Consider the following 24,390-nt stretch of genomic DNA (forward strand, 5'->3'; position numbering starts at 1 on the left):
TTACCAAAATGATTTCGGAAGTGATGTTAACGTATATTTGTTCCGCCTAACAGAAGTTCCCCTGGAAACTTTAATATAAACAATGCCATAATATCTGTTCCTGTTGGAACAAATATTATATGTCCTTTATTCCGTAAGGAACACATTCTGTAATATTTGTTCCAGTGGTAATAATATTACAGAACAGTTCTTCCAATTGGAACTTATATTATGAAGGAACTTATATTTCGTAACAGTTCTAGGGCGTCGCTTCTCGCATGATGAAATATTCTTCAGAAATGTTACCCCATCTGGCCTTTTCCTATGCCATACTTTAAAACTGCTTGCATTGGACATTATTTTTTATCTCATAAATCGTTTCGGTGTTTATATTGAAGGATCCAGAGGGCGTTTCAAGAGTTGGAAACCTACCCTGTTCGTCGGATTTTCTTTAAATCACTCAAATATCGATATAATCGAAGCTGGTATACTCACGTATAAACTCTGAATTTTTAAAATTTCTGCATCTTTGCCTTATCAGGTATTATATGATGATTGATTGTATGTTTAACGTCCAGTGGTAATTATTTCATGCATATTCAGGAAGTTCAGGTATTATAAGAATATATATGTTTAGGGCGTGAGCAGATACTGTACTCATAGTTTTAGTAACTATAACACTGACTTGTACATAACAAAAAAAATAAACAAAAGCTGCTCTTCATCTCAAAGTCACAGTGACATTTATGTTGTGGTGTGGTGTGGGGTGGTGTGGTGTGGTGTGGTGTGGTGTGTTATGTTGTGTTGTGTCGGTATCGCGGATTCGAAATGAATCAAAGTGACAATTCTGCAATAACTGATTGTTCTTTCGGATCACCTGAGTTGACTCTCGATTTTTAGTGGAGTCCGGTTTGCTCAATCTTTAGTTTAATGTTCCGTTGACAGTTGTTTTCTATTTTTGTTTCTTTCTGTCGCAGTATTTATTAACTGTCTTACTTTGACATTATTTTTATTGTCCGTTTGACATTATTTTGTTGCCCGTTTAATATCTTCTTTTATTATACTTCACGTTAAAATGTCATATTTTGATTGGCTAATACGAGGGTGTTAATTTACTCTATCACATGGCTGAGCGGGTGACAATTTTTTTGAATGTCACCCTCTCGTCCAGACCAATCAAAATTCGATAATTTGAAGGACAATATGAATTGAATTTACATCAAGTAATAAAATACAATGCTTAAGTTCTACGTTTTGGCTCAGATTTTATTATTTGACTGTCAAAATAAAAAAAAATAAAACATCTTGCCTCACTTTTGTTGTTTTTTCTAATACCCGTAACTTTGTTATGTACGTGACGTCATAGAAAATACTTTTACAATACAATTAATCTGTAAAAGACAATAATGATAGGACATTCAGTATAATAAATTAAATAACACATAGCTGAGAGGGTGATAGAGTAGATTGGTACGCCGCGGTTGACAATGTTTTCTCGGGGTAACAATCTGCTCTATCACCCTCTCAGCTATGTGTTATTTATATAATGTAGGATCCCTTAACCATTAGTTTCGATTAGGTAGTGCATTTCGCGCGCATCTCGGGTTCACTTGATCTCGTGATAGCGTCCGTAAAATTTACGAAGAGATGTATTTAACTTCACCACTTGTTACTCTTGGTCTAATAGCTTCCTTGTAAGCAGCAAACCTCTATCAAAAAAATGATAATGGGAAATGCAAGCACTGGAATAAAGTTTTGTTCTAAATCAACAAGGATCGACGTTAATTGTCAATTTCTGGAGGGAAGTTAAGATATAATGCAGACTTAACTGTATCTGTTGTATCCTTTGTCTCAATTTCGATGGGATAGATGCATTCTACAAAATCACCAAACCTTGTATTGTTAAGTGGGAGGACATCATCAATAGTAAAGTTAAACGATGATACCCTTCCTAATCGTTTTGGATTAATACATGTGGATTACTTCCCTTTGTCCAGGATTTTGTAATTATATAGTTTCTGTTACAATCAAAAGGGTCTGGATGGGGTTTATAGAATAGGGAATAATGGCAAAAATAAATAATGAATAGAAATAAATGAGCAAAAAATATAAAGAATAGAGAATAGTGTGCAAAAGTATAAGAATAAATGTGGAAAATATAAGAACGTAGAAGAATAAATAAATTAAGAACCCCCATCCAGACCATCATACATCATGTATATGTTTTTCCAAAGTATTAAAATTGAGAATGGAAATGAGGAATATGTCAAAGAGACATTAACCCGACCAAAGAGCAGACAACAGCCGAAGGCCACCAATGGGTCTTCAATGCAGCGAGAAAATCCCGCACCGGAGGTGGTCCTTAGCAGGCCCCTAAATAAAATTGTGTGCTAGTTCAGTGAAAATGGACGTCACACTAAACTCCAAAACATATAAATGAACTAAAATTAAAAAACATACAAGACTAACAAAGGCCAGAGGCTCCTGACTTGGGACAGGCGCAAAAATGCGGCGGGGTTAAACATGTTTTGTGAGATCTCAACCCTCCCCTGTACCTCTAGTCAATGTAGAAAAACAAAAACATATAGCAATACGCACAGTAAAACTCAGTTTAAAAGAAGTCCGAGTCCGATGTCAGAATAGGTAACAAAAGAAACTAAGCAAAATGACAATGATACATAAATGAACAAAGGACTACTAGCAGTTACTGACATGCCAGCTCCAAACCTCAATTAAACTGATTGAAAGATTATGTCTTCATCATATGAAAATCAAGTACAATCCCTCCCGTTAGGGGATTAGTATCATACCATCAGAAAATATATGAGAAGAAATAACCTGTATCATGCCAACAACTGGTTTTAGAATAAATGTGTTTATTTCCAATGCAAAGACCCTATGAGCTAATCAATATTAATACCAAAATATGCAATCCTTAATGACTTGACAACAGTATCGTAACTATATCCTTTCCGAATAAGTCTGTTTAAAGGTTTGGTTAGCTTTTGAGGTGAATACCAACATTTTTGTGCTTTGTAAAGAATATTACCATAAAATATTGGATGTGAAATACCTGAACGTATAAGATGTCTGCATGTTGATTTATATTTACGAATGATGTCCTTGTACCGATGATAAAATTTAGTAAATGTTTTCACTTGTTTGTGATATCGAAATTCCTGGTGTAATAATTTTTCAGTAATACAGAGATTTCTTTCGTTGAAATCAAATACGTTGTTACATACACGAGCGAATCGAACAAGTTGAGATATATAAACACCATAAGATGGCGACAAGGGAACGTCAACATCTAAAAATGGATAATTAACAATAAGAAATGAAAAATCATCTCTTTTATCATAAATTTTGGTATTAAGTTTCCCGTTAAAGATAAAGATATCAAGATCCAGGAAAAAACAGTGTTCATTGTTAGTACGTATTAGCTTTATTTAAAGTCAGTTCGGCAGGATAAATCTCTTTAGTGTACATACTGAAGTCGTCATTATTGAGAGCCAATATATATTGTGTTTCATTTTACATGTAAATGGTAAGGAGAAGGTGGCGTTCACTAGAACAATGAAGTGGATGGAAATAATTTTATTATGAATGATAGATGATTCTCACAATAATAATAAAAATATACATACACATTATAGAAAATAGTTAGAAACTTCTGTGCAATTCTGTGATTCAAAATAACAATTATATACAAAAAATAAAATCCTGTTTGTTTTATTCGTTTTTGGTTTTCCATACGCATCAAAACTTTAAGCAATCATATGAACCAACGAGTGACACGTCCTTAGGTATAATATGAAAAAAAATAGAGAAAAATTGACAATAAATTAGTATGCTCCATAAATTTAAAAAAAAGGGCACGACTCAATACGGAATTTGACGAAGTGTTTGTTTATCTTTTTGCAGTATTTAAGTAGTCATCACAATTTCAAAATAAGAATTTACCTGAAAAGATAAACTGTTTATATACGACGTTGCCTTTTCAGGATATTAAGTGATTTATTGAGGAAAAGGGAAAAGAAACAACCTCACACACACACACATATACCAAAGAGCAAACAAACACAATTTAAAAGGAAATCGTAACAAATGAAAAGAAAAGAAAAAAAAAGCGTAAATATACTCCTGAAAAAAATCAAGAAAACAAAGAAGGAAATGAACAGTAGATTCTAACGTTATATATCACATTTTCTCATTTATATACAAAAAATATATTAGTCTTCCTTCACTGAATTATGACCAAAATTTAAACGTAAGCATCAGTTTTACCCTATCAGTTCCGATCTTTTAAATTGATGTACATTTTAATGTACCTTTATTAATAAACAAAAACACTGAATTGGCCACTTCATGTTCGAATTTCTAAAACAAAACAAAAACCTACACACTTAAAAACCATTCAAACTACACAAATACAACATCAAAACAATAGTAACCTATGACATTTTACTTTTGAGACCATAGTTGAAAAAAACAACCATACATTTCTCTTGAATTTATTTGAATCTTATTCATTTTCAGGTTTTGGTATTAATCACGTGATACATTTCAAAATTTCAAAAGAATAAATGCAAATCAATATCTGGCGTAGAGATCACAAATTTCCGTTCTATACGTAGCAACATTTCGAAGCAGTGAAGGTAAGAAAGGAATCGAAAATTTTTTGTACTTTAAATAAAAAACCTTAATTTAAAGACAAAAGTACATTATCTGCCAACATTTATAAAACACCATTCGACTTTGATGCGGAATAAAAAGAACAAATGTTTTTTAATTTATATTTAAAAAAATCAATTAACCCAAAAGAACTCAGTGGGATCATATCGAAATGACATAATGACTTGATTAATCGGTTTACGATTAAAAAATACAGCCTTTCGTTTACTATTAGTTGGTGAACATGCATAACTTCGAATATGCAATCCCTGTCGAAATCAGAATGTGACAACGTATCTAAATTGCAAATAGTACAAACCAAGCGAAAATTGAAGATGTTTATAATATGGACATGCAGATCTTTAATCATTGAGAAAAAAAAATTCAAATCTTAGGACGTTCAAAATATTTCAATAAAGCTTTGGGTTGAATAACAGGTAATCCATAACATGTAAATCAAATGTATCAAAGTTGACATGACGATTACTTTTAAATTCGTTTCACATTTTACAAAAACCGAAAAAAAACATCATGCAATATGAAAATAAACAGTACTATTATTATATTTCAGGAAAACATTTCTAATATTTCATAATAGTATCTTGAAATTGATGCATATAACAGTAACAGTGTGGTAAAGATTTCAATATCATTTTTTATTCCTGACACACGGATTTCCGGAACAAATTCCAACCCCCTCACCGTCATTGTATTGTTTATTTAACATGTTCAACCTTATAAGCCCATCATTTCAATCATTTGGTCCATCATCCGAGCACGTCGTCCTCCGGGTACCATTGGTCCGCCACCGGCTCCTCCTGCTCCTCCTGCTGCTCCTCCTGGTGGGACATCTCCTGGCTCAGGGCCTACACCAAGAACTCCAGCCCATTCTGGAGTCATAGCTTGAGGACCCCTTGGACGCCAGGGATCGGCTGGACCTGCACCATAAGGACGTGCGTACGGATCAGCGCTATATGGCTGGGCATACGGATCCTGATAAGCACCAGCAGCTCCACCTGCCATTCCACCTCCAAGGCCGCGACCACGCCCTCCTCTACGCCCACCGGGTGGTACATCTGGAGGTTCAGGAACTAAACCAAGCATCTGAAGAACTTGTTTTGTCATTGCTGCTTCCATTGCTCTCTGAATTGGATCAATAGTAGGTCTTGGAGGTCTATTATATGCTTGCGCTGCTCCTTGTAAGGAGGCTTGTGGTTGTGTCATCGCATAACCAGTTTGTCCTTGGCCTGAAGTAGCGGCTTGTGGGTATTGTTCTTGACCTATAGGAGCAGCTTGTGGGTATTGTCCTTGACCTGAAGTAGCAGTGTGTGGGTATTGTTCTTGGCCTGTAGTAGCAGTATGTGAGTATTGTCCTTGGCCTGTAGTAGCAGCTTGTGGGTATTGTCCTTGACCTGTAGTAGCAGCTTGTGGGTATTGTCCTTGACCTGTAGAAGCAGCTTGTGGGTATTGTCCTTGACCTGTAGTAGCAGCTTGTGGGTATTGTCCTTGACCTGTAGTAGCAGCATGTGGGTATTGTCCTTGACCCGAGGCAGCAGTGTGTGCGTACTGAACTTGACCCGCTACTTGTGCGGTGTTTTGTGCGTATTGTCCTTGACTGGAGGCATAAGGCTGTTGATATCTTGGTCTTCGTCTAGGAGGCGGTAATCCTAAAGGTCTGCGAAGCTCAGGGAAAATGTTCATTAATGCAACATGAACAGAACCACGTATGTTTTTGGGATTTATTCCCATTGAGTTCATCAAATCAGGACCAGTTGTATATAGAACTGTAAACAGATCTTGACGAGTTGGAGCCATAGATTTAATCATTTTCAACATAACAGCTCTAGAGATAGGATCTACATCCCGTGGTGTTAAATCTTCAGCATAGTAAATTATCGGTGGTGGAGTAGGGGCCGGTGGTGTGGTTGTCGTTGGAATAGGAGTGGTCGTGGTTGGTATTGGAGTTGTCGTGGTAGTAGGTGGCGCTGGGGTTGCAGCAGGCGGTGGTTGTATATAACCTTGCTGTTTCATTAACTGAATCAGTGCTTCCATTCCTGTCATAGGTTGATTTGCTGTTTTGGCCGTTCTCCCCCTTCCTTGTAAAGCATCCCAGTCAACATTTACCATTCCTCCTGCGGCCATTTCCTGGATGGTTCGAGGTTTAGTTGTCATTTCGATTTGATTTTGGAAAGTTTGTCCTGTCTGTGCAGGTGCTTCTAAATAATTAAGGGTATTGTCTGTAAAAACTTGGTTAGTAGCCGAACTTACAACATTTTGGTATGGTTGTTGTATTTCGACTGCATTTAGTGTAGCGACTTCTCCAGTTCCGCTCGCTGAAGCTAAACTTCCGCCTTGTATATTTGTTGTAGTGGAAGATTGTTGATTTATTATGTCAACAATTTGTTGATTGGTCAAACCACCAGATTGCATAGCTGTGTTCTGAGCAGTTAAAGTATTCATTAAATCTACAAAATTCTGGTTCATTGATGGAGAGTTTTGTGTTGCTGGTACATCATTCATTAAACCAGTACCACTTCCGGCATTAATCAAGGATGACGAACCCACTGCATCATTCCATGTTATAGGTGAAACTGTGGTAGGAGGTACATTATTCCATACATTTGGTGTTCCTGTCGTTTGAGGGTTATACATGTGATTAAAAAAACTCATTGAGGCACCACCGACTGCATCGACAACTGGTGGGTCGGTTGTTGTCGGTTCAGTTGTTGTTGTTGATTGTGTCGTTGTCGGTTGAGTTGTTGTAGTAGTTGGTATTGTTGTTGTCGTCGGTGGTGGTGGTGGTACTGTTGTAGTTGGGGGTTCTGTCGTGGTTGTCGTAGTTGTTCTTTTGGTCGTTGACTTGATTGTAGTTGGTGTGGGTGTTGATTTTATTGTTTTTACAACATCAACCATTTTCAACTCCTTGACGTGATTTATTGCTGAAGGAGTTGCTGGTATATTTCTATCCACGTTTTGCTTAATCCTTCTTATTGTTGTTTTGACAGATGACACACCAGGTTGTAACTGTGGACTGCTTTTAATCTTTTTCATTAGATCAGCCATAGTCAACATCATATTTTCAATTAAGACTTGAGATTTCTTTTGCATTCCGAGAGAAGCTCGAGGAGGTTTGACAGACTGTTCTTTTATCGTTGCTTGTATTTCATTTTTTATTCCTTGGGCACTATCTTTACCCTGTTTGACAACGGTATCAACATCAATTGGCTGTCCAATGTTCTCCTTGAAAACATTATATGATCCTGAGGGTGCAACGTTTTTAACCAATTTAGGAGCTTGTTGTGGTACGTTCAGAACAACAGGTTGTTTTGTTGTAACTTTAGATACACCTGTTGTTACCACAGTTTGTTGTAGCGTCGGTTTTATTTTAGTTGTCGGTGGTTCTGTGGCAATCTGTACATCATTAACTGTTGTTCTTTCCGTAACTACAGCCTTTGCAGGTGTCGATGAAAGATCTTCAACTACTGCACCGTATGAATTTGGTTGAATACTGTCAACTGCGGATCCAAGAACTGGTCGATGAGTTGACAATCGTTCCGTTGTCGTAGGTACTCCTGTAGTTGTAATTTCGACAGGTTTTGCTTCTGTTATGTTTTTCTTTTCCTCTTTTACTGCTACTTGCTTTGTAGATTCAACAGGTGTTTGGGTAGTAGAAGTATGGGTTGTTGTCTTGAAAACTGTTGTACTTGGTGTTGTTTGTGTTGTTATGCCGTCTGTGAAAGGTATTTCAGCCCAGTCATAATAACCCGGCGTTGACATTCCTGATAATTGCGTCCACAAACCGCTATTACCCATAATACCTTGATTGTTAAGTTGCTGTGTTCCATGAAGCATAACTGGTTGTGTTAGCAGCCGATCACTTGGTGCTACTGTTACCCAAGTAGGATTTGCTTCGACCCATGGAGCTTGAGTCGTCGTAGGTGGTAAAGGTTCGATCATTCCGTGGATAGACCATGTATTCGTACCTGCTGTAAGAGGTTCGACTATTTTGACTTGATTTGACTGTGGTTGATCACTAGTAACTGTTGTAGTACTAGGTGCTTTGGTAGTACCCACAGCAGATGTTGTTGTTTCAGCTGTTTGTTCAACCCAGGAAGCAACATTGCTAGTCGTGTCAACAAAACCACTTTGTGTTTCGCTAACAATACCATGATCAAACATAGAGATTCCCAGTAAGCCCTGATTTTGTTGGTTGTATGTAGAATAATCCATAGTCGGGTAAGCAGTTGGATGCATCATTCCTGTAAACTGTGCTATGGAAGGATTGTATGTTCCAGGATTCGCCAAATTACCTATACTATCAGTTATATGATGCGACAACAATGTACCCGATGTAAAATCATTAACAGCATTAGCAAATGCTATATTACTTATATCAAACTGAGAAGTCGATAGCGGGTTAGTTTCCTGAATTGTTACTGGTTGCTTCTGTTCAGGGGACTGATTTACGTTTATAACTTTCCATTCCTGACCTTTAACTGGCGATATTGCTTCAGTCATAGATGATGATGATGAAGACAATGACGGTGCTGACTGGTGACCGTTTACAATTACAGTTGTTTTAGTGACAACATCCTGACTTCCTGTGGACATAGCAGAAGTTTGGCCTCCTTCAATTGATGCGCCTTGACTTCCGGTAGTCGACGCACTCGAATTTCCAACGGAAGGTACAACCTGACTGCTAGATGGTGCCGATTTAACGTTTCTTTTGGTACGTGACAGCTCAATTACTTCAACATTGTCTCGTAAAGTACCGGGATCCTGTGTTGGGGAAACGCCATTAGATTGGTCATTCTTTTGAACTGAAGTTGTCATACCGATATAAGGAAGATTAATCACGTCTTTTGTAACAACTTCCTTGTTATCTAACGAACTTTTATCGATTCGTTTCGTATCTTCGGGTAATGAATTGACAGAATCAACAACAATATTATTCTTGGCCATTAGTACATTCGACTTTGTCTCGGTGACTGATTTTGCAGTTGATACCGGAACTCCATATAAATCGCCTTTTCCTATCAAAAATGAATAAGTTGAAGACTTTCCAAGAGGGTTTTCACTAGGTGAGACATCTAAGGATTGAGATTCTGGTTGAATTATTGGAATACTGAATTCGTTTGTCACTTCATTAAGAGTATTTCTGAATGAGTTGTGTCCCCTTGGTAATATAGAAATGTCAGCACAGTTATATATTTCAGTTTGGTCGCCGCAACCGACTTGACTACTTCCATTTGCACATCTTCCCCAGTGGAGAGCTGAAAAAGACAATATATGTTTTATTAATTCATGGTATTCACATTATCTCTCTGAATTCTTACAGAAGTTTTCTGAATCTTTAAATATGAATAAAATAAATAATACTGTAGATTCAGAAATTATTGCGAGGTTTTTATTAATGCGAATAATGCGACTGGATGCGTATCGCAATGATAAGATCTCACATTATGATATCTGATACATATGTCTGTAGGCAGCTTTTCCCGAAATCGCAATAATCAATCTCGCATTTTCGTCCATTCTTTTAAAATCGCAATAATAAAAGCATGCAATAATTTCTGAATTTACAGTACACAAAAATGATAACATGAATCACCAACAATACTGTACATTAAAACAGAAAGCATTCAACACCCAACTCCTCCAAAAACAAACACAACAACGAACATACTGTGCATTACAACAGACAGCATACAACATCCAACACCCTACTCCTCTAAAAACAAACACAACAAAGAACATCACATGGTCCACAGAGGCTGGCTTTGTACACGCACACAATGACTGGTGAAGTAAAAACATTTTTACATGCGCACACACTTAACGCTTTGCTTACTTAAACCAGATGTCGTAAAACTAAAACACACAATAAAACACTTGTAGTCCAGGTACAAACAGGACCAAGGAAATAAAACGGCACAAAACAGGGTCAAAATGTGCTTCCTAATAAAGGTGGGATATACTGTCAATCAGGCAATATGTCTAGCTTAATCAAATATCGTTGTTCAATAAGGCAGCAAGACAACGACACATAAATCAATAGTCATTTAGAGTTCACCAGACGGTCTGCATTAATTGACAATATCTATACTATATAATATGACAAACTCCAAATTGTCCATAGTCTAGAAAAGTTGTGAGTACATTCTTGTTCCACACAAATTATCTAAGACCTCGATTTTTAGTCAAAACACTTTACATATAGTACTCTGAGTACAAAATGTGTGCTCGAAATTCCAATATTAGTGTTTTATTGGTTGATTTCCGAGTCTGAGGACGATAATCGTACTCGGATTGTTTATATAAATCAGAAGATATGGTATGAGTACCAATGAGACAACTCTCCATCCAAGTCACAATGTGTAAAAAGTAAAAAAATATAGTTCAAAGTACGGCCTTCAACACGGAGCCTTGACTGTATGACTGTATTATGACTGTATTAGTATCGAATTCCCAATAGTTTTGTGGTCCATAGCAATGCCGAGAAAAAATTTCATCTTTTTCATTAATTTGAATTTTGGACTTCCGAAATTATATCAGCGGTATCAATTTTACTGCTCCAGATGCCCAATTTACTTATGGGTTTTGTTCACTGATGAAGGCCGTATAGTTCTTTAAATTCTTGTCTTTGGTGGATATTTGACACATTGGCAACCATACACCGTCTCCTTTTTTATATATAACATTCACAATATCCCACAGACAGTCTCTCGCATGGATTTTATTTGAAAACTATTTCACTTTCCTAAAAGATCTTGGTGAGAAAAGTATTGGTCTTTACTATTATAGCATTACGTCACCATACGCATATATATTTTTTATATATATATATACATGTACACAAGTCGACCAGTTTTGTCAATAAGCATGCCCATGACTGCAGAACAGGAGATAACAAATGCACAGTACGAAAGATTACGGGTTTACTAAATCATTAAAACAGTCATACAATGCAGAAACTTTTGGGAAAATTTCGGCAAACGGTACCTTTTGCAAAAAAATGACCTTTTCGAAAAAATGGCCTTTAAGATTGAAAGACAAAATTTCTACCAGTCTTTCATTCAATACGAAACTTTCAATTACATATTTTTTACGGTGTGATGTAACACAGTTTGAACAATTGCTGTCATTTGCGAGCGCAATATTGTGACCTGTAGAGATGTGTTTTTTTATTAAGTTATGTTGTTTGGCTGCTGTCTATTTGACGTTTACTCAATATCGCCTTTTATCAATATCTCAATTTAATCCTTTTAAAATCAAATGCATTCTTACATGTAGTAATACTTTAATTAACAGTGTGACTGGTGAAGTACATAGTCAACAATGCCATTGTGGTCTGTTCATTTTGGTGTACAAACAATGAAATTATTCACAATAATTAGTATTTTAAAACGGCCAATTGTAACCTTGCAAACAGCGTATTCGTGACATGTAAGTAGACATTTTCATTTTTTTCTCGAAAAATATCATTATATTTGAATAATAAGTGTGAATGATGGCTCACATAAAACAGTAATGGGTTTACTATGTCGAGTCATATAAAAATTCTTCTATTGGCAATTAATATAATTTTATGGAATATGTGTCTGTTCGTATTACTCATCGTTTTAGTTTTTGTTTACTACAATGAGAACCAAAAAAATCAACTTTTCTTCAGCACCACTTCGAATATGATTATATTTATTTATAATTTATTTACTTACTTATTATCGTTACTATTATCATATCTGACTTTTAAGTTCTACTAGAATAAGTTTCCAGAGTTATTTAATTTTAGTGGACTTTTGGTAAGAACAACTGAGAAAACATGCATGTTCCAATGTATACATGTAATTGATGATTCAAATCATGATATTTAAAAAAAATATACCTGTATGCCATTTCCATTGAAGGACACATCTTTCGCAAACCAAGCCCTTTGGCATAGCAATTTGCAAATACACATTTCTGGCACTAGAAGGATAGAAACGTTGCCCGTGTCCAACAATTTCCAATGGAAAACGATCTAAACATTCCTGTGACACTGGATTATTATCAGAAACTTCAGGACAAAGTCGGAATTCAAAATATCCGTGTTTGTTCTTCTCAACTTCTATTTCAATATTAATGTGAGAATCGTCTGTATGATAAGTTCTAGCAATGAGTCCATTAAAATATTTGCCACCCATTTCATTGGGGCGGGGATTTGAATCCCATGGGTCGCCACAGACTCCACATCTGCCTTTGTTTTCCTGCCACTGGTGCTGTAATAAAGAAAACATCAAAATAAATATCATAACCTATATCATTTTTTAATTGGATGTAATTGTCATTTTGTAGGGTCATACAAAGGTCAGTTGTCTTGTTTGATTGCTTCTGCTTTTTACTGACAAGCCTTTTAAAGATACACTTTTGCTATTTAAGATAAATATTTAATAACAGAGGGATATTTCTCTGACCTGACAAATGTGATTTAAGGACAGCGTTGTATGATATATTAGTTTCATTACAAACACACATAAGCTGATATTTAAGGAATGACTGTAATATTTTTTCTGTCTATGAAGAAATAACATCAAAAATGTGGTGCACACTGAATAACCCGCGTAGCGGGTTATTTAAAAGTGTGCACCACATTTTTAGGTTATCTCGAATAGACAGAAAAAATATTACAGTCATTCCTTATAATTTAATTCTAAATTCCATTTTTAAGGAGTAAATTTTGAAAAAAACGTTGGTGACGTCACGGTCACATGACAAAATTATGTCTATGAGCTGATAGACAAAACACTTTCAGCCAATCAGAAGACGTGTTACATCCAAAATTAAATTATTTAAAAGAGAACATAATGTAAGGGACCGATCATTCATTTTATGTTAGGTATAGGGTCTTTTATCCCAGGAGAAACTGTTTTTTCAAGCTGAAATAAAAAAAAAAAACATTTTTTTCGGCAAGATACAAGAACAAGACTTTTTTTAAATCAATGTTGTTTTTATTTATAGTAATTTTCAATAGTAAAAAACACTTCCATTCAAAACAAAATTTTAAGAATATGAGACCTTTCTGTACAAAGTTTAAAGAATATAATACCTATTTGAAGCTATAAAGTCATATGAAACGAGTTTCTTGAAAGTATATTGTTATGTTTAAGTAAGCCGCAGCAATTTCTTGTTTTATTTACATGTAAGTTAATATGAAACACATCAATGTATAGGTGTAAAAACTTCCTACAATATCGGACAAAACATGGCAAATCTCGTGGTAGTTCGAGTGGGGGAGGTTGTTTTCCGTCCCCGGCATTGTCAAACCGAAGACTTGAAAATGGCATTTGCAGTTTCTCTGCTAAATACATGACATTTGAGAAGAGCTTACTGGTTGGAACGGAGTTATTATAATGTGTCCGGGACACTGTGGACTGTAACTTTATGAACTAGCACGTTAAAAATACGGAATAATTTTTATTTTCAATAACTGATGTGTATTGCTTATCACATGTATCTAAAAAACAAAGTCATGATTTAGAGAACGATGTCATTTCGAATATATATACCCTACAAGAAGTATACATTATAAAATGGCTTAAGGACATGGTGTATCTAATACTTGGTAAATCTTTTCAACATCATCACTATTATGTACTATTTTATATGTTGATATGACTCCTTTGGTGAACCCCTGATCACGTCAAATATTATATATGACAACAATACAGTTTAAAAATAAAGATGTCAAATGCTATAGAAATGTATATTCTTTTCCTCGATTGTCGGTAAACAAACGTATAAAATAAATAATCTGACAGCCACTGAAAAATGGATTGTCAAAAATGTATTTTCCTTTTTTTTTCTCTTGATTTTCTTGGTGTTTTTTGTACAAAGCGAAATTCCGACTATTAGCCACCTGAAATTGATATTTATTTTTGGGGAAAAGAGAGAGGACATGGTTTCAATCTTTAATAAGTTGTTTTATTCAAAAATTTCTTGAACAAATAATTTGTTTAAAAAGGGAAGATAAAACGATAGTTTGTAATGGGTTTTCTGCATTCCTCATGAAGGTTAACTAGAAAAGCGATTCAGACGCGCGAAATTATAAAAAATTGTAGAACTGGGTCGATACCACTGCTGATGGACTGTTAGTACCCGGATATTCCATATATCTTACCCAGTATCCGCCACAGTTTAAGCCATCATCATCTTGATTTACTGGTGAACTGTAACCTTTTCGCCATAGTGATGACCTTTGACATGGTTCAATCATTCGACCTCTGGCATTGGCACATGATATGGTTGATAAGAAAATAAAAACTAGAAGGAAATGTCTGAAAGTAGAAAATTGCGAAAGAAATTAGACAGTTTAAACATACAAACAATCAATTGCTAGACATCTTTAACCAGGAAATTGTATTAAATCGATATGCTATACTTGGAGAAATTTATATCTTGATATATAGTGTAGAAACTTGTCTACTGTTGAACACAGTTTACGTTAATTCTGTGTTGATAGGCTGCTGTCTCATTTACATACACCACCATCCCCTTTATTACCCCAGGCATAGATTTTCTCGTTTGAATTGTTTTACATTTGTCATTTAGGGGCATTTTATAGCTAGATATGCGGTATGTGACAAAGGCCGTACGGTACCAATAGTTGAAAAGAAATCTGAGTCAATTGGTCTCTGATAAAGAGTTGGCAATCATACCGGAATATTTGGTTCTACTCCGTATTTGATTTAATCTTATTATTCAAACGTATTTGATTCTGATTATTCTGATTATTGAACTTATCCGATAAAAGCAGTAACCTCATACATATTGGAAGAGAATCGGATAACCAACGTTGGCGCAATATTGGCAACAAAAATTGGTATGGGATATTGTTAAGTTAAATATTCCCCCATATATATTGTTTGCAGTCCACCCCGGAAAAAAATAGTTCCAAAATTTTTCGGATAATCGAACTAATTCGAAGCTTTGATGATAAAAAACCTTCATACGATCGGGATCAGATAGAAAGAATGCTGGAGACAAAAGAGTGATGCAGGACAGATACACTGACATACGGACGGACGGACGGACTGATTCATAGACGGACGGTTAGGTCAAAATCATAATGACCTCCGTAACAGAGGTATAAAAAGATAAAACAGTAAACAAACACGACACTAAAAACTTTAGATAGAGAAAATGGGCTCAGCCGCTATCTTCAATTGCTTCGGAAAGGAAACAGTCGATACCCTTGACCTATTGACCAACTATATGTGTTTCATGCGAACTTAATCCCGTATAGGTAAACAAGAAAAGACATTCATCCCTCCTATCCCCATCACTCAGATTTGTTTGTCTGTTTTAATTTGGAAAAGACAAACGCATGCGCAGTTTCTGTGCTATCATGCACTATTCCTATATTGGTTATGTATGTAAACGTCCATTAATTTGATAAAAAAGGAAAATGAAAAAATCCACAGCCTCAGGCTTCATGTACAATTGCCAAAGATATAAACGGTCAAGATTCTGGTTATTTCCACTTTGTCGATTATTCCTTTAACTTTCATTAATTAAATATGTTTCAGTGGTGAATATGATTAATAGTCTCTTCTTTAAGTAATATGTAAGCTTAAATCTTATACTTTGTAGAAAGTAGAAAGGGACACGTACAGGGTGACCCCATAGTGTAGAAATGATACAAAAAATATCAAAATTGCGGTTTTCATCCATCTGTAAGCACGTATTATTTGATTAAACAATTACACAGCTATTCTTGCGCGTGTACTTTTAAGTGCTTAATATAATTTTTCAGCACTGAAAATGTACTTAAATAATAAAGAACTGATATAGTACTTTCGAACTATTGTACTGTACTTATGTACATGCACAAATATGAAGTTATACTAGTTTTGTATCTCCGTTGTGCAGTACTATGAAGGTACAATAATTATATAGTACTTCTTTGTTTACTATAATTTGATAGGAAATTTAGCTGAAAGTGCAATTATATAAAAGTACTAGATTGGTACATGATAGCCTTTTTAAAACTTGAAATGTCCTAAAAATAAAAAAATATAAAACTGTACATTCAACTTGAAGCCAAAATCCAGTACTGTGAAATTATGGGACTGAAATAGTACAATATCTTCGAAATACTGATAAAATTTCACATTATTTCGGTACGTTTTCAGTACTTGACTATACGTTCATTTGCGTTGATCCTTTCTTTTCATTTTCGTCCGTGCCCATACATTTAACCCTTGTACAACCCCCATAAATAACTGAAAGCACATAAAATAATATTAGATATTTATCAACTTATGTACGTGTTATAAATTGTATATACACTCTTAAGGTACAATGCTCGTTGTTGACCATGTTTTATAATTTCTCAACAATTTGTAATTGACATATAGAAGGTGCCATTCAATGTCCTGTAACGACAACATGTTTACGACCAATTTACGGCCTTTCACATGGAAACATGCTCGAGTTATGTCCCTTTTCTGTCAAATTGTAAGTACAAGGTGTAAAAGTACACGTGAATATATATGCATTAATGTAATAATTACGTAAGATATAAGTTAATCGAACGTAATAATTGGGGTTAGGAATGTTTACAAATGATAATTAACCTGTTATAGAGGTCATGAGACGGGGTTTCAATGTCACCTGGTCAGGTGCAATACACAAAAGAGCAGTGACATTGTATAATAAATATGTTCAAATAAATATTTTTTGTACTTTTATTATATAAATTGGTTATTAAATTCATACTTGCTCCAGGATAAAAATGTCATCCTGTATGATGTACAATGTAATAAATTGTTGTATCTTATAAATTTGTTTAATTTCGGGAGAAGGAGGCATGTTTTTTACAATAAATTGTGTGATGCTTACATTTCTTGAGAAAAAAATTTGATTAGAGAGTAATTATGCAAAAAAGTTTGTTTCTGTGGAAAATGGTAAAACATATAAAAATTTAATTAAAAAAAAATATTGTTTATGTTTGTCTATGAAAAAAAAAGTTTTTATTATTGAAGTCGATAAAAAAGTGTTCCCCCCAAGGGACAATAGTTATCAAAGGTACCAGGATTATAATTTAATACGCCAGACACGCGTTTCGTCTACATAAGACTCATCAGTGACGCTCAGATCAAAATAGTTATAAAGCCAAACAAGTACAAAGTTGAAGAGACAAAATATGCCCCATCAAAAACCACACACACACACAATATGTATGTTCAGTACCGTTTTATGCAATATAAATGCCTTGACCTAATTATTTACAATGAATACGCATGCTTTGTTAAATCTTGTGGTCCATAAAAACTTATTTTTGGTTGTCATAAAAATATATTATAGGGATAAAACATGTCATTACCATTCGTTATGAATAAAGACTTTTTGTACATGTGTGAAGGGATAAAACTTGACATCATTTTCCGCAACAACTGACACTTGTTGGAAAGTAATATGATCTGTTAATGGTTTTTCTCTTATTTTTAGAGATGTAATTAAACATTATTTATTTGTTTCGTGTGTTACAAACAACGGAGTGGCATGTTGAATCATAAAGGAAATTGTCACATAGAATAAAAATCAGTTGTAATATCAAAGGCAAAATACATATGTAGATAGTTTACCGAATTGGAAAATCCTGTCATTTCTTAAACCATATATGGTGTAAAATAAATCCTCTCCTGAGCATGAAGCCTCTTTTTGCGATAAGTAGTATCGTCTTAAAATTTCACATTTTAAAAAAAATTGTGACTTTTAAGCTATGAATACATAATCAACTGTCAAAGGATGTCTGAGTTATCCTTCATTGATGCTGTTTAAAGTAGTTGGTTACAGAAGCAATCTTTAGAGAATTCGACAGATTGGGGGAGGGGTGACTTTCTTTGTGATTGTACTCCTTGCGAGAAGCCACCAAATGGCCATTGTTTAGTCTGGACAGTTGTCTTATTGGCACTCATACCACATCTTCTTATTTATATTGTATGTTTTTTTTTAATTTTGGTTCATTTATATGTTTCGAAGTTTAGTGTGACGTCCATTTTCGCTGAACTAGTATACATTTTTGTTTAGGAGCCAGCTGGAGCCCGCCTCTGGGTGCGGGAGTTTCTCGCTGTGTTGAAGACTCTTTGGTGGACTTGGGCTATTTTTTACTCTTTCGTTGGGTTGTTTTCTCTTTGGTGCATTCCCCGTTTTCATTCTCAATTTTATAAGTAATTCTACCTTAAGGATGTTCGCTACTCTGTTTTAAAATAACAAGCTTTTTAAAAGACTGTTCTAAATTTATAGTATATAAATAAAGGAACCAAAAAAGCAGAAAAAAATTAAGGGTCCGTGTACTTGTTTTTGAGATATAAGCCATTGAAAATTTGGCGGGAAATGATTCTCTCTAGATTTTTCATACTTTTAACATTGTCCGCTTTTCTCTTTTAAAAACTATGAAAAAATAACAAGGATTATATAAGATTTTCAAATATGGCTTTTAAAACTATATGAAATAAAATTATGAAAAGAAAAGTAGGGGTTAGTGGACAAAATTATTTAATGGCAAAACATGGATAAAACCAGAGGATTCCGAAAATCTGGCAAAATTTTAAAAACCAGAGGAGCGAGCATCCTTAAGCCATTTATAAACCCACTGTAAGATTTTACGTGTTTCGATTGTCTCTATTTGTTTCTCAAAATTTGAAAGCTTTTAAACCGGTTGAGGCAGTTTGATAAACCATTTTTAGATTTAATATGTCTCGTAAAATTTCCTGCCATATTCATTCGGAACGTTCCACACGCCATTTTCCATTAAAATATTAGAGAATGAGATACTACCACTTCCCCCGCTGACTATAATATCTATCTGTATAATGAAATTATTTTTTTAAATGCTCAGTACACCTCGCACATGTGAGTTGCAATGAAACTATTTCGAGTATATACACATCGTAATCAACGGTGTTGCATGGTTGAATCTATATTTATCAATCTCCCATGTAACACACGATAGAACGAACAATTAACAAACAAAACACGGAAAATAGAAAATTGTTCAATCATTCCTTATAAGGAATGACAAAAAGTACAATCACAGTCACATATCTACATCTACATGTATAATTAGATAAGAAACTTCCGATGTTATTTTTAAACGCAGAGTAATACCATAGTTTCTTTGATGGACGAATGGTCCTATAATTGTACGATCACTGTTTGCATTTTGCCGTTTTATAATTAAAAAAAAATATTGATAATTTCCTTGTGTGTACCTCGAAATGAAAAAAAACGCCAAGTATGAAGCTTACACCAATCAAAAAGTCTTGGTGTACGCTTTTAAAAAAAAAGCCTTATAACCTGAGACTATCCATAAAAACTAATTCTTAAACATTCACAATCATGCATGACTGCACTTTAAAGATAAATTCAACTATAGTTTTTTACAAGAAATATTGAAACGTCGTATCAGAATCGAATGCATTTTTTTTGGCAAAGAGAAACAACTCCTAGGTATTCCAAATTGTTTCCTTGTATATGTAAGTTTAATGAAAAGGGCATTGAGCTGGATCTGACATTATTTTGAATTCGTAAGAGCAATTCACATTCATGTTATAAATGAGACTAAAAAAGTGATTTCGCAAAGAAAATTTATAAAAGATTACGTACATGATCTAAAAAAGTTTGACCTTTCTATGATTCAACAATTTCAAACATTTCGATTTTTTTTTAAAGTCGGTAATAAGAAAATGAACTACAATTGCTTACTCGTTCCTGTGGTAATGCATTGAGTTTTTAGGCATAACTAATTCAAACGTTTAAAAAGTTAACGTGCTTGAAAACTGTGTTAGTTACGTCAATGTTGAACCTCTTAGATATATTTTGAAGAACTGTCGACGAATCCTTGCAATATGAATGAAAAGATATGTTGAGTATGCGTCAATGAGGCAACAACTCGGGCGCGGATCCAGCCATTTTTGAGAGGAGAATTCCAACCCCCGGAAGATCATGAAACGTTCACATAATTAAAATGAAAATAGAAAAAGGGGTGTTCAAGCCCCCGGGACACCCCCTGGATCCAACAATGCAACACAACGACATAAGAAAACCAAGACTTTTGAAAGTCTGTTTAAAACGTTTATTTTAACATGTAAAAGATATATGCATGCAACTTACAATTGTTTTGGGTTTTTGTGTCATTTTATTGCTGTCTCATTGACGTATGCCCCCTTGTCTTCTTTTACTCACATCGACATTATTTCATTTTCAAACAAATTGATGATAAATGATTTACTACGTTATAAAAATGCCGTACTGTTTTTCGACTTGCTTATAGTATTTACATTCTAGGAATTAAAACTTCAATGTATTTTACTGGATAAAAGCCAATCTAAAAATATTGCAACATTTAAAAATTCACGCACGACTTCAGATTCGTTTTCACTTGAACATTAAAGTACTAGAATGACGAGTTCATGCGCTTTTTTATAGACAATAGTCAACCTCTTTGTACACTCATATAAAATTAGTACAATTATCATAATTAAGTTAATTCTAACCAATAGAATGATCCGAAAAACTCATTGATATTAGTAACTCCTAAAATTTAGCAGGATTTCATTTCTGCTTCTATTTTTGAAATATATATCTAAATGAAATCATGTGCATATTCTAGTTTTAAATATTATAACTTACTTTATCAAAGGCATAGTATTTACAATTATCCAAGAGTCTGAACCTGCAGAAGTTGCCTTGGCGACCCGCGCCGGTGGCCGAACCATGTCGTTGCTGAATTCACAATAAGTGGCAACAATCCTACAAAGTTGTTCCGAAAGGATTGATAGACAGTCTTTAGTGTCTTGGACTGTTTAATTGGTCCTTGTCATAACGGGGATCACAAAAGGGCAACCATGATGAAATTCATAAAACACAATATATCTAATTGTAATTAATTAAATATATAAATAACCCTGAATACATATACTGATTAACAACGTGAGATGATCATGCAAGTCAAATTAATTATAAAACAAAAGTTGTGTTTTACAGAAAAAAATAGAGATTTATGTTTTGCTTCAACGATGGCCGGGTCGATATAATAAATCATGAATTATGATCCCCAGTGACAATCAAACACCTTAATTTTGTTGTACATCCATAAATACAAGATGTTTTGTCAGAAATTCGTGTATCTGTCACATTTAGACATATCGTGTCGCCTTTACGTCAAAATACGCCAAATTTTCAACTCATACGGAATTTGCTGCCTTTTCTCGTAATTGACCTTTCAAACTGCAGTGATTGTTCAGTAGGTTAAGAAATTTTATGGTTCATTTCCTGTATATGTTTCTGTCGCAGAATTGAAAGCCGAAAGATGATGAAACAAAGAAGAATTTAAATATCAAGAGTTTCAATTTATATCTAAAGGATTTTACCATTTCTACAAAGTTTATGTCCGTATAAATAAATGCTATAATATTATAGTTTCAATATTACGGTTAGAGGCAATGTCCTGGAAAAATTTGCCAATTTCTCAAATATTTTTTATAATTTGCCTGGATGGACACCAACGTTGAACATGATTTTTTCTAATAGACTATAAAAAGATTTTCTTAAGATCGGAGTTTTATTTCGATTTCAAATGAATTTACACCTCGAATACCCAAAGCTAAATGTCTATAGAAAATTTGGTAAACTCATCTTTAACAATGTTCAGAAATACGATGTAATGTTGTTCAAACTTTAAATAATACATGTTACGATGTACTAAGCAGTGATACTGAGAATTTTAGTAAGAATTATTTTTTTGAAATATCCATTCTAGTGAACAAATTACAAGTGGAAAAGCTTTAGCTCTTCTTTATGTATTCAAAGCATTAATGTAGAAAAACTGAATTTGGTTACAAGACTTTTCATGACCAAAATGTGCATTTAAAAAATTAAGTTTAAAATCAAAACTTAAAATTTTGGTCTCGGTTATTTGTGACATTGGATTGTCGTCTATTCTACGTATTTATTTGTTCATTTGTTTGCAAATTAATTTTGAATTCGAACCATAAAGTAAAATATATATCCAGAATTATATCACATGAACATAATTTTAGTTTCAACGGCTTTCTAAAAGGCCAAGAGCTGGAAAAGCTGACGACCAAGAGACTCTTTCATTTAAAACTACATAGCGATTTAGACTAAAAAATACTTTGTATTTAATGAATTTAAAAAGATTGCACATAAAATTGTGAATGGAAACGGGGAATGTGTCAAAGAGATAACAACCCGACCAAAGAGCAGAAAACAGCACAAGGCCACCAATGGGACTTCAAAACAGCGAGAAAATCCCGCATCCGGAGGCGGGCTTCATCTGGCCCTTAAAATAATGTATACTAGTTCAGCGAAAATGGACGTCACACTAAACTCCGAAACATATAAATGAGCCAAAATTAAAAGACATACAAGACTAACAAAAGCCAGAGGATCCTGACTTGGGACAGGTACACAAATTCGGCGGGGTTAAGCATGTGAGATCTTAAACCCCCTTTTTACCTCTAGCAAGAATGAGTTGAAGAAAAACAAACCTCATTTTTAAGTCCATCTTGTATTCATGACAACTATGATATCCAAGTTAAACTTAAATGAGTTTCACATTACATATACACGTACACATTTGGTAAACACCAAATGTAATAGTATCAAAATTAAGGGCAACATCGCAATCGCAATCGAAAAGAAGAATTTATCAATCAGTACACATCCAACATCCAATGGATTTAGTGTAAAGACGTCATTAACAGTCAGAGAAAAACATGACCTTGTGCAATGCCAAAACGGAGGTACAATGTATCAACATATTGTAGTACCGTTAATGTGCATATGTGTAAATTTATAACAAAACTATTTAGTATGATTTTAATTTACTGATAACAAAATCAATATTTATACCAATAAAACAATATTCAAAGATCTAATTACATTGTTGAATTGGTAACCTTTTAGAATAAGTTTATTACATTGTTGAATTGGTAACCTTTTAGAATAAGTTTATTTAAAGGATTTATAAGTTTAACCGGATCGTATATAAATTTCCAGGCTCGGTAAACAACATCACCGTAAAATTTAGGATGTGCTATTCCGTCTGAAATAAGTTTTTTAACAAGTACAGCCAAACATGCAAACCTAATCTTTATATCTATGGAAGAATTTAGTAAAGGTTTTAAGTAATTCGTGGTAACGAAATCCCTGACTTAATAATTTACAGTAATACATAGATCACGCTCATTGAAATCCAAAACGTCACTACTGACACGGGCATAACGAACGAGTTGGGATATATAAACATCGTAAGATGGTGCCAGAGGAACATCACCGTCCAAAAAGGAAAATTAACAATAGGGAAAGAAAAATCATTCCTTTTGTCGTAATTTTTTGTGTAGAGGCCTGCTTTGTACTAGACCCACACACCGAGAGGGTGCTATTTCAGAAGTCGGTAGAAAGACATGGCACCCTTTCCGAACACATTTGTTCTGCCTTCGAGCCGAACAGTCTTTGCTCTAATTACTGCCATGTGCTAAGCGGAGACATATAAATGGAACGTCACTCGAATGTTTCCAATTGATAATTAACCTGTTATAATAGAGGTCATGAAACCGGTTTACAATGTCACCTGGTTAGATGCAATACACAAAAGAGCAGTGACATTGTATAATAGATATGTTCGAATAACATATATACTTTTATTATATAAATTGGTTATTTAATTCA

General features: G+C 34.3%; 1 protein-coding gene across 1 annotated transcript; it reads right to left on the minus strand.

Moving 5' to 3' along the window:
* Positions 1 to 3,561: 3,561 nt before the first annotated feature.
* Positions 3,562 to 23,212, minus strand: LOC127722345 (mucin-5AC-like). The gene is made up of 4 exons (XM_052229230.1): positions 23,208 to 23,212; positions 14,810 to 14,966; positions 12,539 to 12,911; positions 3,562 to 9,926 (listed from the first exon to the last, which is right to left on the minus strand). Exons 1-4 carry the CDS (start codon positions 23,210 to 23,212, stop codon positions 5,389 to 5,391), a joined length of 5,073 nt encoding a protein of 1,690 aa, XP_052085190.1. The 3' UTR covers positions 3,562 to 5,388.
* Between the last annotated feature and the right edge of the window lie 1,178 nt (positions 23,213 to 24,390).

Source organism: Mytilus californianus, unplaced genomic scaffold (assembly GCF_021869535.1).
Source record: "Mytilus californianus isolate M0D057914Y unplaced genomic scaffold, xbMytCali1.0.p SCAF_12, whole genome shotgun sequence".
NCBI lineage: Eukaryota > Metazoa > Mollusca > Bivalvia > Mytilida > Mytilidae > Mytilus > Mytilus californianus.

Excerpts from the sequence above, each read along its gene's own strand:
- LOC127722345 (XM_052229230.1), bottom strand. Across the intron at positions 12,912-14,809 it reads TAAACTGTGGCGGATACTGG|CACCAGTGGCAGGAAAACAA; the intron begins GTAAGATATATG and ends TCTTTATTACAG. Across the intron at positions 9,927-12,538 it reads TCAATGGAAATGGCATACAG|CTCTCCACTGGGGAAGATGT; the intron begins GTATATTTTTTT and ends TGTCTTTTTCAG.